Source organism: Meriones unguiculatus, chromosome 3, assembly GCF_030254825.1.
Source record: "Meriones unguiculatus strain TT.TT164.6M chromosome 3, Bangor_MerUng_6.1, whole genome shotgun sequence".
In the NCBI taxonomy this organism is placed as follows: Eukaryota; Metazoa; Chordata; class Mammalia; order Rodentia; family Muridae; genus Meriones; species Meriones unguiculatus.
This window is the reverse complement of record NC_083351.1, coordinates 31113467-31131838: the sequence shown is the minus strand read 5'-3', so window position 1 is coordinate 31131838 and position 18372 is coordinate 31113467. Positions and strand designations below refer to the sequence as shown.

General features: G+C 48.7%; 1 protein-coding gene across 4 annotated transcripts in view; it reads right to left on the bottom strand.

The window, feature by feature from the left end:
* Kdm4a (lysine demethylase 4A) overlaps positions 1–18372 on the bottom strand; it is a 47369-nt gene that overhangs the window by 23752 nt on the left and 5245 nt on the right. For all 4 annotated transcript variants that reach the window (XM_021644528.2, XM_021644531.2, XM_021644529.2 and 1 more), the window contains exons 4-11: positions 13859–13973; positions 12385–12578; positions 10216–10265; positions 9038–9141; positions 8551–8688; positions 6969–7213; positions 6204–6403; positions 4140–4510 (exon numbers count right to left, since the gene is read on the bottom strand). In XM_021644528.2, coding sequence (XP_021500203.1) covers positions 4140–4510; positions 6204–6403; positions 6969–7213; positions 8551–8688; positions 9038–9141; positions 10216–10265; positions 12385–12578; positions 13859–13973 — 1417 coding nt within the window. The remainder of the gene's footprint in view (positions 1–4139; positions 4511–6203; positions 6404–6968; positions 7214–8550; positions 8689–9037; positions 9142–10215; positions 10266–12384; positions 12579–13858; positions 13974–18372) is intronic.

The following is an 18372-nucleotide window of genomic DNA, read 5'->3' as shown; positions in this document are numbered from 1 at the left end:
CACCTTGGTGTGGGCTCTCAGAACCATGAAAAAGACTCCTCTCCCAGACTCGTTCCAATTGTATTCTGCCTACCTGGTGTATTTCTACAAATTTCAAGGCTGAGCCAAAAATCTCCTTTTCTACAGCCATCCTGAGCTGCTTCAGCTCTGCCTGACAGGCTAGGCTGCCATCTCTTTCAATGGGAGCCATTATCACCATCATCATCCAGTGCTGAAACTACACGCCCCTATCTGTCCACACTTACAGTGAGTTCTCAAGGAGGTTCCGGGAGGCAGTCCTGGCCCACAGAACACAGGCCCTCACGACTACACAGATGAGCAAGCAGGCAGCTCAGACAAGACCTTTTTGGAGAACTAAGTAGCTCAAAGCCGCCAGCACACACTGACAGAGCACAGAGAAGAATTACTACCAATGAGAACCTGCAAAGAAATGAAAAGGAAGCTGAAAGCCCTCTCCTTTCCAACAGGACTGAGAGGCATCTTAAGAGAAGCCTCCCACTCTGTGGATTACCATGGCGAAGGCATCTTGGCTGCTGTCCACGCCGTGGATGCTCAGGATGCATCAGAGAGCTGCAATCTGCCTTCCACACGGGGAGTCCATGCTAGTCTGCAAGCTCACTATGTGAGAGCCTGGGCAATGCTTTCTCCCTGCCCGGGGTCAGACATCCAGGACTGTCTGTCCCGCGGCCATCCCAACTGTGTCAACATGAAAGAGGAGCAGGACCATTTGCTCACAGGCTAAAAGAAAAAATAAGTCACTTTGTTCAATCATATTAACTAATAACAAAATGACTTTTAAGCCTTATCTGCCCAATTTTCTCATCCATCACGTTAACTGATATCAAGTATAGGAAGAAAAAGGATGACTAGTATTTATTGCCTCGCTGCAGGCTCTCCAGAAATAAAAATAAAAAATCACACCAAAAAAAAAAAACTCCAGTAAAATTAATTTACAGTAATGGACTGAACAATGTTCATAAAATATTTAGTATCCATTACATCTTTGCTGTTTGCTAGCTACTCTTCGGACTGTGACTACAATTGGAGGCAAGCTGTCAGCATTCTGCAAGCCCAGGAAAGAGTGACCTGCCAGGCCACAGCAGGGCAGGTTGGCACCTGAGAGCTTGTGGAAACAAGGTGGCAGCTGCAAGGGCTCAGATGGTTTCCAAGCTGAGAAGCGTTCTCTCATGGGTGGGTGCTGCACTGAGGGTCACGGCGAGCAGTGAGCAAGGCATCGAGAAGGAAGCGTGGTGGTTATTAATTCATTACCTGCAACCACTCTGAGCTGCGTGGAGGAAGTCTACAGAAACTGAGCCTGACACTCAGAGGAAATGAGGAGAATTCTATGGGCACTAAAGATGAGAGGAGGGAGGGCAGGGGCTCTAGCCACCGAGACTGACAGCCTGTAAGTTTGCTCCACCGGATCTACGTAGTGGAAGAAGAGAACTAATTTCCAAAAGCTGTCCACTCACTTCCAGAAGTATGAAATGGCACACACATGTCCACAAATATTTACAAAGTCACCCACAGCATGAAAAACTGAAAGAAAAAAAAAAAAAAAAGACAAGAGGCATGGGAGACAGTGATAGCTATAGTCCAGCGCCTGGGAAGCCACGGACAGAGGATCTTCAGATCACGGCTTCATAGCGAGTTCCAGATCAGCCTATGCAACTTACTGAGAACCTTAATGAGATTTTTCTGAGTTTCAAAAAGAAAGGGTGCTGTGTGTGAGACAGAAGCTGGAGTCAGGGAGCAAGAAGTTCAAGGCCGTGGTGCCTGGGTTATGTCAAATAGCAGGCTCCAGGGCCAGTGAGATAACCTATCAGGTAAAAGCACTTTCACACATACCTGCTGACTTGATCCATCCCAGTAACCCACAGGAAGAGCCAGATGTGGCGGCAAGCACCTATAACCCCAGCACTAAGGCAAGATGGGAGGCAATGGCAGACTACCCGGAAGTTCTCAGGCCACACAGCCCGGAGCACACAGCAGCAGCAGTAAGAGACCCAACCTAACAGGGTGGAAGGAGAGAACTGACTTCTGAAAGTTGTCCTCTGACCCCCACACATGGCATGGGATGCGGGTATGAAACATCCTTCCTTCAAATAAATCTTGAAAAAAAATATATAGAAAGATCCCATCCTAAAAAGAAAAAGAAAGAAAGAAAGAAAGAAAGAAAGAAAGAAAGAAAGAAAGAAAGAAAGAAAGAAAGAAAGAAAGAAAGAAAGAAAGGCAAATAAACAAAAAAGCAAGGTGCTGGATATAGGAGTCTGCAGCTAAAAGCACAGCCTGCTCTTACGGCAGAGCCAAATTCAGTTCCCCGCCCGTGCTAGGCTGTCCACACTTACCTAATACCCAGCTCCAGGGCAATCCAACACCTGTGGCCTCTGAAGGCACCTGCACTCACACACTCAAACCCACAAACCACAAAGACCACATACATACACATAATTTAAAATATGTTTTTGGTTTTTGTTTTTAGGCTGAGGAAGCTTAAACGGGTGAAAGGCGACATTAGGGAAAGCTGGGTACAGGCTGAGAGAAGAAAGACGCCGCGGCAGCACGTCCACTAACACTGGGCCACGGACTTCCACACCTGGGTCAACATGGCCCATCCGCAAGGGCCACAGCAAACTCACCAGGCACTCCTATTTTTCAAAGACACCCAACCAAACAATGTGAAGGAAAAAAAAAAAGAGAGCCAGGTAGATCTGAGTTCAAGGCCAGCCTGCGCTACAGGGTGAGAACTTGTCTCAAACCAACAACAAAAGTACAGGTAAGGGAATGTAGACACTGCGGGTCCATGCACTCGGGTGCTCATTTACCTCAGCACACACTCAGAACAACTTTGGGGGTTGGGCTCAGAAACAGAATTCAGGTCGAGGCTTGGTGGCAGGCATTTCCACCTTAACCAATCTCAGCAGGCCCTAATGTAGGCCCAAGCTGATCTCAAACTCATTACGAAGCCGTGAGTTTGAGTTCATAGTTCATGACTATGCACTCCTGATCCCGCCTCCACCTGCCAAACGCTGGGGCTGCAGGTGTGCACCCCCACGCCCAGCTCGCCCACTTTGCCCTGACTGCAATCTGCGAAGCCAGGGAATAAGGTTATGTGGGTGAGGTGAATCAGCTGCAGCCGAATCACAGCCTTCTCCCCATGGCAGACCTGTCAGAAGCCACAATTTACAAATGGAAGAAAAGCCAGCTTCTGGTGACAGTGGAAACTAGGAGGAAGCCTAGACAAACACATCTCAGAGTACAGCTTTGGGAATTCGCCCGGTCTCCAAAAGGATCATCTGTCAGTGACAAGCTAGGATTCCAGAGCAGTGAAAATTTCTAAGAAAACACCCCTTGAATATTAGGGTGAAAAAAGGCCACTGTGATGGTTTAAGTAAAATTGTCCCTCATAGACTCATATATTTCAATGCTTAGTCACCCGGGAGGCCACTCTCTGAAAGGATTAGGGGGTATGGCCTTGGTGGAAGCTTCTCACTGGAGGTAGGCTTTGCTGTTTCAAAAGCTCATGCCAGGCCCACTTGACTCCCTTTCTGCCTGCAGATCATGATGCTCAAGTACTTCGCCGTGCCCGCCATGCCTGCTGCCATGCTTCCCATGGTGAGGGTAAAGGTCTAAACCTCTGAAACTGCAAGCACGCTCCCAACTAAATGCTTTTTCTTCTAAGTGTTTATAAGCATTTATAAGAGTTGCCCTGGCCACGGTGTCTCTTCACACCAATAGAACAGTGACTAAGATGGCCACCTCATCTCAAACCTCTAAACATCTGGACCGAAACCACTGCAGTTCAAACCTTTCTGTCTCTAGGCAAGGAGTCAGAGGAAGGGCTGCCACTACCTCAGCGCATCTAACCAAGGTTTACACTGCACCGCCCCGGCTTCAGCCGCCGCCACTCCTGAGATGCTGTCCTCTGGAGCAATAGTCACACGGAGAGAAAAAGGAAAATCTAGTGAAGAGCAAGCTGGAAGGCAGGAAATCTCACCTGGCACTCTGACACAACCAATGCAGGCAGAAGCTTCAAGATGAGACAGAGGGAGCCTCTCCCCTGCCCTCCCACACACCTTTCACCCCCACAGGCCCCTCCTCCACCGGAGGCCTCCCACACCACTGCACAGAGCCTCTACCTCTGCCAGCTCCTGCTCGCTGATGCTTCGGGGGGCGCTGCGTTTCTTCTTCACACTCGGCTCTCCTGTGATGGCCCCGCCGTCCTCTCTGGCATAGCTGTGCACTGTGAGGACTCCTGTTTTCTCTTGGCCTTGGCAAGAGACAGACTCGCTGGTTTCTGAATCTGAAGAAATGGAATCCTGGGATGAACTGGAGCCCAGGCTGGAAGAGGATTTCTTTTTGGGACCAGAGAAGACAAGGCGTCCTCCTACGGGTGCGGGATTCACAGAAAGATCCAGGGCGGCTGCCTCAGGCTCGTCCTCCTCCTCATCCTCCTCTAGTTTAACATTCTTCAGCTCTTCAAATTTGACCTCAGTGGGGTCAGAGTAATCTGAAACACAGGTGCACACGAAACGAAGCAGGTGGGTAACTCGGAGGAAAGCAGGACAACAAACAGTTCTCCAAGGGAGACCTGGCTCTCACTGACAAGGCCACTATGTGATCAGGACTATCTGCTCACCCTCCAGTGCCCCAATTTCTTCCTCTCCTTGCTGTGTGAGGACACTACCATGTATTTTCAGGGGTCTTAATCCCAAGTCCTGGGCATAAGGTGTTACAACTCACATGTGGTCAGGGTTATGAGCCAAGTGGCTGCTGCCATTCCCTCACACTGCAGCCGCTCGGCTGCCCAAGTTAGAGGAAATCTGCCAAGAGCTACCCAAGCCACAAAGCACAGGTCCACAGTGCTATCCAGCCCATCAGAACCGATTGAAATCCAGACTCAGTGCCTATCTGAGTAGCTGTTCCAAACACACCATGTCTCTTGCGACACGCCTGGGTCCTCCAGCCTCCAAGTAAACAAACTACAATGTCGGGCACCCTGAGCTGCTGAGACACTGTACTCCTCCCAACGTACAGTTACATCTAATTAAGACCTCTAAGCTGGACATGGTGGTGCCTGCCTAGAATCCCAGCATTTGACCGGCAGGAGGATAGCCCTTGAGTTTGAAGGCCAGTCAGGGTTACAGAGCAAGACAATGACTAAAAGCAAACAAACCAGGGCCAGCAGCGCATGCCTATAATCCCAACGGGCAGGAGCGAGCCTGAGCAAGAGGATCTCCAATTCTAAGCTAGCCTGAGCTGTATAGTGGGACCCTGCTTCAAAACACAATAAGCTGGGAGGCAGAGGCAGGTAGATCTCTGTGAGCTCCAGACCAGCCTGGTCTACAGAGCTCCAGGCCAGCTAGGGATACATAGAGCCTATCTCAAAAAATTAAAAATAAAAGTGAATAAAAAATAAAATAGAGCCAGTGAGATGGCTCAGCAGGTAAGAGCACAGGCCTAGCAAAGCTAGGTTCAACCTGGGACCTCACATAAAGCTAAAAGGAGAACACACTCCCACAAGTGTTCTTCTGTGGCACACACGCACGCGCGCGCGCACACAAACACTCACACAAATGCGCACACGTGCTCATATTTATGCAAAGCACACACAATAATAAATTTTTGTTACTGTTTTTTCTTTTTGAGACAGATTCTGACTGTGTAGCCCTGGCTGGCCTGGAACTCGGCATGTAAACTAGGCTGGCCTCAAACTCTCAAGAGATCCAGCGGGTCCTGCCTCCCAAGTGCTGGGATTACTTTGCCCCATACATGAGTTTTTGAAGAATGGGGTAGATAATAAATAAAATGGCAGCATCGCTACACCACCTCACCTCACCTCACCATGGATCCATCCATCCCAACCTGGGATCAAATTCAGAGGAAATCACCAGGGGCCCCAGGAGACAGTACTTCCCATCCCTAGGCCTCCTCTGGCTCTCCCTTACTCAGATGGCCCTGCTACACGCGCCCACCTGATCTCCACAGAAGCCTTCTGTGGCGTCTTCCTGAGACCTCCTTTCCTCTGTGTCTGGCTGCCCTACCATGTCCCCAAGCAAAACGCTTCTATCCTCCAGTACAGGTCTGCTCAGAGACCAGGCTCTCACACTTTTTCCTTCTGACCCTGCAACTCGACACAGGGCTGACCCACGAACAGGCAGCTGTCAGTCAGGGCTGTGGACAAACCAGCACTGCCAGCTTACCTGGGAAGGGAAGGCCGTCCTCAACTTGCCGCACGGAGCTGTGGGTGGGCCTCACTGGAGCGAGGGTGGCCTGGCACTCTGTCATCTCGTACTGTCCAGAACTCAGCTCTTCCTTGGGGAAGAGCTCGCTCTGACTCACCTCCTGCGGTATTTCAAGACAGACTCGGTGTCTCTTTGTCCCTATCCGGTGCTTGGCCAGGCTGCAAGGAGGAAGCAAACCTTCTAAGAGCCCGTATGGTCACCCATTCACCATCCAGCCAGATGCACTTATACCTGGCCACACACAACACAAAGCAGATGGCTAGGCCTGCCTGGACACCTCCTCGCCCATTCCACCATCTGAATAGTGCACACACTGCCCACTGTGGACACCTACTCTGAGGACTGAGACCAGGCTTTCTGGTGGACACCTGGCCTAAACCAGGCAGCCCACAACGTCCCTCCCATCTTTCCTCAGCGTGCACAGACACTCCGGCTCAGACCCTGCTGAAGCCAGATGCAACTTATTCCCCCTGAGCAGGTAAGTCTTGCTCCTACCCCCACGTTTCTTCCAGAAGACACTTAGGTGATTCTGGGGAACACTGACTCTGAGAACAGCACAAGCTCACCACCCTCATGCCTGAGCAGGAAGCTGCTGGGCATGTCAGTGCTGTGGCTTCCAGAGCCTTTTCTAAGACCTGCCTGTGTGCAGCACAAACAACCCGGAACATTCAAACTGTGGTAGCTGCCTCCTCCCCACAGCACGCCCACAAGCCTGCCCAGTACCTTCTCTTCACATCTCCCTCCTCTCCCTGCTCGACCCCTTCCATGTCCTCCTCTGGACACTCCTCGTTCTCAGCTTTTGAGGTAAGTCCACTGTCCTTCAGAAACTCAGCTGCTTCTGGTGTGGGCAGAGTGTGGTCAATAACTGTACTATCCTTCCCAGCTTTCCAAAGTTTGTAGCGTTCTGGCTGGAACCGCCTCACGAATACGTCCATGGAGATCTTCACCATGTCTTTTCTGCACGAGCACTGCCACGGGAAAACGGGAGAACGACAGTGAGGACGCCTGGTTGGCTCCACCTTCCCATGTCCCCCCTCCACCCTCCCATGTCCCCCCTCCACCCTCTCATGTCCTCCCTCCACCCTCTCATGTCCTCCCTCCACCCTCCCATGTCCCACCTCCACCCTCCCATGTCCCACCTCCTCCCTCTAGTGCATTAAAGCATTAGAAGGTTTAAAATCACATTGCTGGGACAAGACGCACGAGAGGACAATGGGGGGGATTATGACCAAGTACGTTTTTGTTTTGGTTTGGTTTTTGGTTTTATTTGTGACAGGGTTTCTCTGTATAACTTCAGCTGTCCTGTACTCACTTTGTAAACCAGGCTAGCCTCGAACTCACAAAGATCTGCCTGCCTTAGCCTCCCAGGGGGAATTACCGGTGTGACCAAGTATGTTTTTAACATATATCAAAATGACATGAGCCAGTGGTGGCAGTGGTGACACATGCCTTTAATTCCAGCACTTGGGAGGCACAGGCAGGCAGATCTCTGTGAATTTGAGGCCAGCCTGATCTATGGAGTAATTACCAGGATAGCCAGGATACAATAACTAAATAAATAAATAAATAAATAAATAAGGCGGGGGAGAATGTGACAGATGAAATGCATTATTTTGTACAATATATGCCAAATTTGATAGACTAATTTTAGCCAATGCTGAAGCTCAAAAAAAAAAAAAAAAAAGTATATATCCTGTTTTCATTTTCAGGCTGAGAGTTCACTGTCCTGCAGAGTCTTCAAATTAAAGGAAACAGCATAAACAAAAAGCAGAATGCACAGCACTAGGCTCTACCAAGCAAATCAAATGTTTCTAAGGAGAATGGGTAGAGACAATCTGCACATGCTTCCCACATGCTGAGCAGCCGCCTGCCCTGGACGTCTACCCACGCCAGGACCAAACAGGCAATCTTACTATTTCCGGTCAACAGTCTGGACCCTGCTGCCTGCCTAGAATTAAAGCAAACGCCTAACGTTTTTGCATGAGAGAGATCTAGCTCCATAAGGGTACAAAAGTATTCCAAGCTGAGAGGCCTATGGAGGGAGGCAGAGGCAGGCAGTTCTCTGTGAGCTCAAGGCCAGCCTAGTTTATAAAGCCAGATTCAGGACAGCCAGGGCTACAGAGAAACCCTGTCTCAAAAAAAACCCAAACAAAAAAGAAAGAAATGAAATGCCCCATCCAGCCTGCTCAAAAATATCCATCCAACAGTTCAAAAAAAAAAAAAAAAAAAAAAAAAGTTCTGACAATAGTTTCCTCACTCAGATACTTCTGGCCACAGTGTCATGGAAGAAGTCAAGTAGGCTTACCAGTACAGCTTGCTTGCCATACTCAATCCACCGACGGGTGGCAAAATTGGTAGATTCAGCACAGTTGAAGCCGTGGTTGAAGCCAGCATGGTAACCGTACGGAAAAGTAATCATAAATTCTCCAGCTTCTTGGGTCACCTGAAAAAGAGCAACTCTGAAACAGCTGCCATACATGGCAGAGGTCTAGCCTAACACTGGGTTCCTGAGTGTTTCTTTGCGACCTTAACCTGATCAACAAAGGAAGTCAAAACTGTCAGGTCTTGGGCTGTCTTTTTAACACCACATGCATGCGAAGAAACTAATTAACCATCTTCCAAATCAACCCTGTGTGGAAGGCAGAGCCTGCCCTCAGCACCAGGAGAGCACATTAGCCACCTGCTGTCAAGCTCCACCCTAGAGACAGGAACAATAGACTGCAAAGCTGCCCAACAAACACTGGAAGGGGTGCTTCTGTGTAAGCCTTCTGTGGGCACCACAGCCAGCTCACCTTGTCAAAGGGAATGCCATATTTCTTCAGCATTAATGGGGAAATCAGGGTCATCTTGTGGCGGAGGAAAGCCTCACAGCTTTGAGCACTTCCTGGGAAAAAGCCTGTTCGAAAGGATGGTAGGTCTAAGTTAAAGAGGTTCTGCCCAAGCTCTGTGATCCTGGGGTCAACTCCTATCTGTAGATCTCAGGGGTGACAAGGTCAGTCACCGAAGTTATGCTAAGAGGGACTGGAAAGATGGTTCAACAGTTAGGAGCATTTACTGCTCTTCCAGAGGGCCTGAGTTTGGTTCCCAGCACCATGGAAGCCAGCTCACAACACCTATAACTCCAGTTCCAAGAAATCTAACACCCTCTTCTGGCCTCCTCAAATGGTACTCACAAACACAGACAGACACTCAAGCATATAAATTAAAGTTATAGTAGACATATACTCAAGCATGTAAATTAAAATTACAGTAAAAAAAAACAAAAACTTTTTTGGGGGGTGGAGAGTGGGGACTGTCACTGCGTAGCTCTGCTGAGATGAAAGGCAAAAAAGAAAAGGGGTGCTAACGCTGCTCCAGTTACAGGAAGCCTGAGCCCTGTGGTGAGCCTTCAGCTCTCCCAGGGGAAGTGTTACCTGGGTAATCAGACTCAAGCTGCCTCTGCTCTTAGAGAGCTGAGAACTACTTACACCTTCTCTGGGCCCTAACACTGAGCCTGCACGCCCAGCCTTTCGAAGGGAGCTCATCTACAGTTTGATCTACCCAGGATCTCTTGAAATAGGAAAGATGCTAGAGCACAAACCTATCAAAGTCTACATGAAAGAACCTAAACACACACAGACAGACAGACAGACACACATACACAAACACACACACACACACACACACATACAACGACTCAATCAAGGCTTTCATATTTGAAACTTAGGAGAAACTGACCAAGTCTCTTCCTAGTTGAGGTTTTGAGGGATGGAGGCAGAGTAGGAAAAGGACCAAGTCTTTCACAGGCAGAAGAGGGACAGCTCAGACTGCACCCACCCCACTAAGGCAGGCTGGCAGCTGAGTTCACACACCCCACCACACCCGCAGGCCCGTGCAAGGTCATAAGCCATGTGAGCACAGAGAATGAACATCTCCGAGCAGAGAGCTAGAGTGGGAGAAGGCTGTGCTGTACCTGGAGGGGACACAGTACCTTTGGCAAGCCGCTCCAGGCGTTTCCCATGCTCAGGTGGAACAGAGTACCTGCAATCACACAATAACATCAGACGCCAGCAGCGCACACGCGAGAGTGAGGCACTTGCTTTCGCTCACAAACACCTTGAAGGAAGCAGAGATCCCGAGGGCTCCCAGGTCAAGGAAACGGCAAACATCTGAGGTGACTGATATGCCGAATAGCCCAACCTGACTGCACATCACATTCATGAATTGAAATATGGTACTGTAGCTCCTATCTAAGCACATTCACTGTGTGCAAGCTAAAACTGTATCTTGGCGCAGAGGAAGCTGGGGTTGAGACGTGGTCGCAGTATACTGCACTGTCTTGCCTGGAACTCAGCCCGTAGAGCAGGCTGACCAGAAATTCACAGAGGTCTCCCAGTCTCTCTGCCTCCTACTGCTGGGATTAAAGGCGTGTTCCACCACAGCAGGCTTAAAAATGTACTTCCTAAAAACACCTAGAACAAAGCAAGCCTAGGAAGGCAGAGACAGGAGGCTAGAAAATTCAAGGCTAACCTGAGCTATATAGGGAAGGGGTGCTAAAAACTGATCTATGGAAATAAAATACTTTAAGACAGAGGAGTAGAAAGCCTACACAGAAGTATAAATTTATTTCTTCTATATTCACTCACTTAATAAAGACATTTACTGAATAAGAACTTACATATAATTAAACTGTTTCATGCGTGCTGAGGAAGGGGCATTACACTACTGTGAAGGTTTTCACGAAGCTCTGGGAAGGATGGGAAAGGCCTGAGGGAGAGGCTGGAGGATGGGAAACATGGCAACCAAAGAGTCAACACCTTGAGACTGAAGAAGCCATTGTTCTACCATTAAAGCCATCCTGATTACCCAACAGATTAATTACTCCTCTCCACAGTGTGGTGTCTAGCTATCACAGGAGCTGCTCTTTATGGCAAAACAAAGGAAATAAGAACACCTGAGACTATTTAAAACTTCCACAAAACTGCCACGCTTTGTATTCAGTTAACTCATTTTAGCTTTCACAATTTATACTGAAGACTATTTCAATTCAGTATGATGGAACGTGGGTGTGGTCCTGGCACCAGAGAGGCAGCACATTGACCCAGAACTGTCTCCTTCTGGACACAACACCGGTGGACTTCTAAGCACACATGTCCTGTGGATCCAGGAGGCCTGGGAAGTGTTCCCCTCCCGCCCCACCAGGTCTCAGCCTGGCTCTCATCTTCTAACGGCTTCTCTAACCTCCAGCCCACCTGCGCTTCCTTCCCCGCCCTGCCACTGCTGCACTTCCTGTCTCATCCTGAGCAGCCTGCCCTCTGTGGGCTGGGTGTCTCCCGTGTGTTGCCCATTGATGTCACAGGCAGAGCCTCCACTAAAAGGCTGAGACTGGGAGACGGGGCAGTACACACAGACGACCCTGAGTCGGTCTCTGTCTCCCCTAACAACACGAAAAGCAGGGACATGTCCAGCAGAGACTCATTTAATGCTCACCAAATGCCTTTCCACAAAGCAAAGAAATCTCCCTACCATCTGGAGAGTAAATTTAGTAAACCTAAGATAGTCAGCCTTTAAGAAATGCCCCAGGAATTTCTTAAATGGTGGTGCATGCCTTAGATCCCAGCCCTCAGGAGGCAGAAGCAGGTGGATCTTTTGAGTCTGAGGCCAGCTTAGACTACAGAGTGAGTTCCAGAATAGCCACGGCAACACAGACAAACCTCAAAAAGCGAAAAGCCACAGGCCTCCTGAGAGGAGGGAATCAGAAAGCATCAGGCAGCCTGGAAGCCCCATGACTCTGGGTAAATCCAGCGAGTAAAGCATGGCTCCATGCATAGGTGTGGCGAACTCTGCTCTCTAAGCCCCTATACTCAGCCATACATGGAGGGGCATGCCTATTAATTCCAGCATCTGGGAAACTGAAGCAGAAGGATCTCAAGTTTAAGGCTAACCTAACCTACAGGGTTGAGACCCTGACTCAAACACCAAAGAACAACAAAAATAAAACTTGCTACTCAAAGGCATTCTGGGCTCCAAAAGTATATAACTCAATGCAGAATGCCAGCTCCATCCCAAACCTGGTACCCAGAATCTGCACTTGCCACATGCATGAAAAGGCGGAAGCCCGGGCTGCCGGAGGGCAGTGCCAAGTGCAGGCTGACTTTACCATGACTTTGGCTCTCCAAAGTGCAGGTAGTTGATGCTGTACAGGTCCATGTCCTCCGTGTGCCAGGCAAATGACGTCTTCCACATGCCGAAGTACAGGTAGGGCGTATTCACCCCCTCAATGGTGATCCCACTCTCCTTTTCCACAAGGTCCAGGATGGTCTTCAGCCGCCCAATATTCCACTCATCAACGTGCTGCCAAGGAAACAGCAGCCCAGAGCACAGATTTCAGTACAGAGGCCTCAGTGAGCTGTCACTGCTGACTAAAATATGGCACGCCAAAACCATAACATCCAAAATAAACAAAGAGCAAGGCAGGAAAGCACCCTGCATTCAAGAGTCAGAGGCAGGTAGGTCTCTATGAGTTCGAGACCAGTGTGGCCTACATAACAAGTTCTGGGCAGCCAGGTCTACATAATGAGATCCTGTCCAAAAAAAGAAAAGGAAGGAAGGATGATGGACAGACAGAAAGATGGAAGGTTTGTAGATGAATTTAGAAAAATAAAAGAAAGTTGAAAATATGAAGTAAATTTTAAAAATATTTAAGAAAGGGCCAGCAAAACAGCATAGCAGGTGAAGGCACCAGTCATCAAGCCTGAGGCCTGAGCTCCATGCTCAGAACCCACACGGTGGAGGGAGAGAACTATCACTCGTCCTCTCTGACCACCGCGTCCTTTCCCGAGGTTCTAACGGTCATCTAGGGCTCTCTCCTAAGCAAGCCCTGGACTACGGTGCCCTGTTTTCCCACCTCCATCTCAGGTTCTCACAGCTCACACCTTCTGTCCCCTTCTAGCGCTCCTCCAACCTCCGCCCACCTGCGTCCCCTCCATATGGACCTTGGGACCCACTTCCTGCTTTCTGGACCTTTTCCTTCATCCTGTCCCCCATCCTTCTGCATGTGCCTTCCCACCATCCAAACTGACATCGGCGAGGTTAGAATTCTCCTTTTGAACTATTTACTTTCAATAAGTGTTGCCAATATTAAAGATCTGAGAGACAGTCCCTGAAAAGCCTTATAGGTCTTTTTATTCACCCAAAGGCAGGCCCAAAGAGTCCCCCTTCTACCACAGTAAGGCCGATTTGTTAGCCCCTCCCCCCACCCAAAAAAAAAGCACTAGATCACAAGCCAGTCAAAGTGCTCCATTCCAGAATATGCTGCTTCTGCTAAATCCCCACCCTTTCATCCAACCAGTCCGGGACCTCTTCCTGCAGAACCCAGGCCGATGCCTCCCGCAAAGCCTTTTTTTTTCTGTGATCCAGCACACCCTTTCTAGAGTTCGTCATCTACCACCCACAGCCTGTGCGCACAGCCTTGAAAAGGACACCGCGGCACCCAAGCCGCATGCAGCACTGCCGACAAGAAAGAGACAGCAGCAGATCGGTGGGCGATCATGTCTGTTCACTGGCCCATTCACCAGACAAGCACCTACTTGCGGAGTGCGGGACACAAGTGGCAAGACTCTTAGTGCTCTCACCTTTTCGTAGAGAGTTCCGTTCACATCTGCCCCGTAGATGGGAGGATTGAAGGTGAGGTTCTTCCAGTATTTACGTTCAAGTTCTTCAAATTCACTATAGCGTGGGGTGCAGTACCTTTCAAAAATAAAGTAAAGACGTTAGCCATTTACAGATGTGGTGGTTTGGATGAGCACGGGCCCCACAAACCCATGTTTGAATACTTGGTCCCCAGTTGGTAGGACTGGGAAGGATTAGGAAGTGTGGCCTTATTGGAGGAAGTGTGTCCCTGGGGAAAGCCGTAAGGTTTCAAAAGCCTCTGGCCAGGCCCCAGCATACTCTGTCCCGTTTGCCATTTAAGATGTGAGCTCAGCCGTTTCTGCCCCCATGCTGTCAGTGTGCTACCATGGACTCTAACGCTCTGACACTGTAAGCCCAATTAAATGCTTCTTCCATAAGTTGCCTTGGTCATGGTGCTTTGTCACAGAAACAGAAAAGTAACTAACATACAGAAGCATAAGTTTATTAGACATTATGACCCGTGTAAGACACGAGCCACTATTCCAGGCACAACAAGAGATTCCAAAAGAAAAGTACACAAGGCTAAGAATGTGGCTCACTTGAAAACTGTGCTAGCCTAGCACGCACAAGCTCTGGGACTCGAACCAGGCATGGCTGAACATGCCCCGCAACCCCGGGACCTGGGAGGTAGATGCCAAGCATCAGGGCAAGGTCACCCTCTGCTACACGAGAGATGGCTCAGCGTTAGAGCACGTGCTGCTCTTACAGAGGACCTGACTTTGATTCCCTGCACCCACATTAGGCAGCTCACAGCTGCCTGTCATCCTAGTTCCAACAGACGTAAGGACGCTGGCCTCAGCAGGTTCCAGCACTCATGTATACACACAGAAACACACTAATATATAAAAGAAAATACAATTTTTTAAAACAACAACAAGCGAGGGCTGACCAGATGACTTAATGAGAAAGGTTCTTGCTGTGCAAGCGCGAGTCAGGCCCCAGGTTCGACATAAAAGTAGAAGGAGAAAACTGTCTCCACAGTGCAGCCCTCTGCCCAGCACACATGGGCCACAGCACGTGCAAGGCCCCCTCCCATCCACCCCGCAGACAAGGGTGACAAATAAAATTGTTAGAAAACAACAAAAAACAAACAAAACAAACTTTCCTCCAGGGCTGAAGCAAGCTAAGTGTGAAGAGCACTGGCTGTTCTTGGCTCCCAGCACCTGTGTGGTGGCTCACAGCCGTCCTAACCGCAGCTCCTGGGGATCTGATGCCCTCTTCTGGCCTCGGCTAGTGCTCTGAGTACCTGGTGTACCAGCAAATCAGCAGACAAATGCCCTTACACATAAAATTAGAAAGGTAAACCTTAAAAAAAAAGGATTCCTCCCTTTGAACCTCTCAACTCTAAAGAGGTTTTTCTTCCCCCTTCACTGTTCTTTAATAAATCTGTATTTGTTCTGCTTTATAAAACAAGGGAGCAATCTTGGCCTTCCAAGCCCTAATACAGTCCCATTTGCACACTCCGGAGGTCAGAGGTGAGTCACAGACGGCCTGGGTTACCTGGGTTACACAGGGAGTTCCAGGCACATCTAACACATGTCTCTCCCTCTGGAGGCCATGGACAGGACAAAGCCTGGGGAAGGTCAAAGGCACAGATGTGAACCCACTCTCCCATAGGAACACGGGATCCTGCCCTCTCTAGAGAGACTGTTGCACCCTGCAGATTCTAGAGTGACATGGAGGACAGGCTTACAAACAAAAACCAAAGACACAAATCCAGCCCCTCCCAGACACCAACGCTTCCAGGGCGTGTGAAGAGCGGCAGCCATGGAAGAACACCAGTGTCGCTGCACTAAGGGCAAGAAAACTGATCCTCGTAGTTCCCTTGTCACTGCTGTGTTCCCAGAATCCTCTCAGGCTAACGCTCAACACATAATTAATGGGGGAAAACAGTATTTGAGGAAAAAATACTAGGCAGCAATAGAAATTAGGGGCTAAAAAAAGCTTTTTATATCTCAGGGTAGTGGGTGGGAATGCAGTTCATTGGTAAAGGCTTGCATGAGGCCACACACAACACACATACACAAAATAAGTAAAATAATAATAAGTATACTGAGGCAAAGGGAATAAACTAAGTAATTTAACTTAAAAATTACATGTAGGAAAAAAAAAAGCTGGATGGTAGTGGCACACACTTTTAATCCTAGCACTTTCGAAGCAGAGGCAGGTGGATCTCTGTGAGTTCAAGGCCAGCCTGATCTTTAGTTTGAGTTCCAGGATAGCCAGGGCTACACAGAGAAACCCTGTCTCAAAAAACCAAAACCAGCAGAAAAACTGACAAGTGCTGACAAGCAGAGGTGACAGGGGTCTGGGGACATGGCTCAGCTACGAGCACTGACTGCTCTTCTAGGACTCGGATTAGCTTCCCAGGGCCTGCGTGGTGGCTCACAACTGTCTATAACTCTAGTCCCACGCGATCTGATCTCCTCTTCTGACACGCTTGTGGTGCACATACATCAGGTTACACGTTCATATATACACACACGGAAGTTCTGGGTTTTCTTAAGAGAGATGACAGAAAGGAGGATGAAGCCTTGATGAAGGCCTCATGTGGAAAGCAGGCAGGCAAGCCCGGCCCCCGGCGCAGCTGGGCAGGCATGAAGGATGGCTCACACTTCCATCCACAGAGCACATCTTAATTCGTACTGTGACAAGCAAAATGAAAAGGCAAAGAGGAGAGGACACCAGAGGTGGGAGGGAGGTTGACAGTAAAGTACACTGAACACACCCAGAGGTGAAGATGGAAAAGCAAGACTTCTACCTGGGCTTGCTCAGTGGAGGTGGAGCTCCAACTGCCAGGCTGAAGTCAAGACGTGTGCGCCAGCAAGACTCGGGGAATGAAGAAAGGGAAAAGGAAGGGATCCCCTGTGGGTCCTCAAGGATGAAGAGCTAAGTGGCAAGTGAGAAGATTCAAGAATGATGATTCAGGGGGCTGGAGAGATGGCTCAGAGGATAAGAGCACTGATTGCTCTTCCCCAAAGGTCCTGAGTTCAATTCCCAGCAACCACTTGGTGGCTCACAACCATCTAAACATGAAATCTGGTTCCCTCTTCTGGCGTGCAGGTGTACATGCTAACACACATTGCATAAGTAATAAATAAATAAATAAATAAATAAATAAATAAATAGAATGATGATTCAGGGCAGAGTGCAATGCAAGAAGCAAAAAAAAGTCACTCTCTGAAGCGAGAATGAGATTAAGAGCTACATCTTAAAAACAGCCTAGAAACAGCTGCAGACAACAGTGTGAGCTGAGACGCTGGGAAGAGAGAACAGCAGGAGGGCGTGAGAAGGACAAGCAGATAGCAACCAGCTTGGTAACTACTCATTCACATTTTGTGAGTGCCTGGGCCGCAGTGAGATGTGCTGGCTGCACGTGACAGACAGAGGAGGATGGAAATGACACACTAAAATTTAAAAAATAAAAAAAATTAATTACTGCTAGTGATGAGAAGACAGCAGTAAGACTTTGTATAAGAACAAGGGCCGGAGGTGGGTGTGGTGGCGCACACCCGTAATCCCAGCACTCAGGGAGGCAGAGGCAGGTGGACGGCTGTGAGCTTGAGGCCAGCCTGACCTGCCAATCAAGTCCAGGACGGCCAAGGCTATACAGAGAACAGAGAAACCCTGTCTCAGAAAAACTAAAAACAACAAAAACAGAACAAGGGCTGGCAAGATGCCCTGGTGGGCGAACAGAGCCTACGGACCCTTACAGCGGAAAGAGAGCAGTGACTCCCAGAGTTAAGTTTTTTTGATTTCCGCACAAGTGCCATGACATGCATGTTTACATACTCTCATAATAAGTAAGTAAATATATTATTTTTTGAAGAACATGGCCAGGTTTAGCCTGTAATCCTGGGACTTGGAAATAGAGTCAGAAAGATTAGGAAGTCACCCTCAGCTACATAATGAAATAGAGGCTAGCCTAGGATATTATAAGACCCTGTCTCAAAAAGACAAAGCTGGGTGGTGGTGGCACACGCCTTTAATCCCAGCACTCAGGAGGCAGAGGCAGGCAGATCTCTGTGAATTTGAGGCCAACCTGATATACAAAGCAAGTTCTAGACCAAAGCTATGTAGAGAAACCCTGTCTCAAAAAACAAAAATAAATTGATTAATCAAAATAAACTAATTCAAAGTTTAAAAACAATGCAAAGAAGTTCAGACTGTGACAGAGCACTGTGAGAAGGAAAGTCTTCCATTAAAAGAGCAGAAAAAGAACTGATGCCTGAACCAAGTGCTCTCCAGTAAGATAGCAGCCCCTTGGACAACTATGAAGAAGCCATCCCAGGGCCAGAGAGACGGCTCAGTGAGTAAAACTACTTTTCACAAGCCTGATGTTCTGAGTTTGGTTCCCATAACCCATGTAAAAGTGGAGGTTTATATTAACTTGGTTTATAATAATGTGGATATATTTACTCACATATCGCTAACGGTGCATTTCAGAAGACCTACG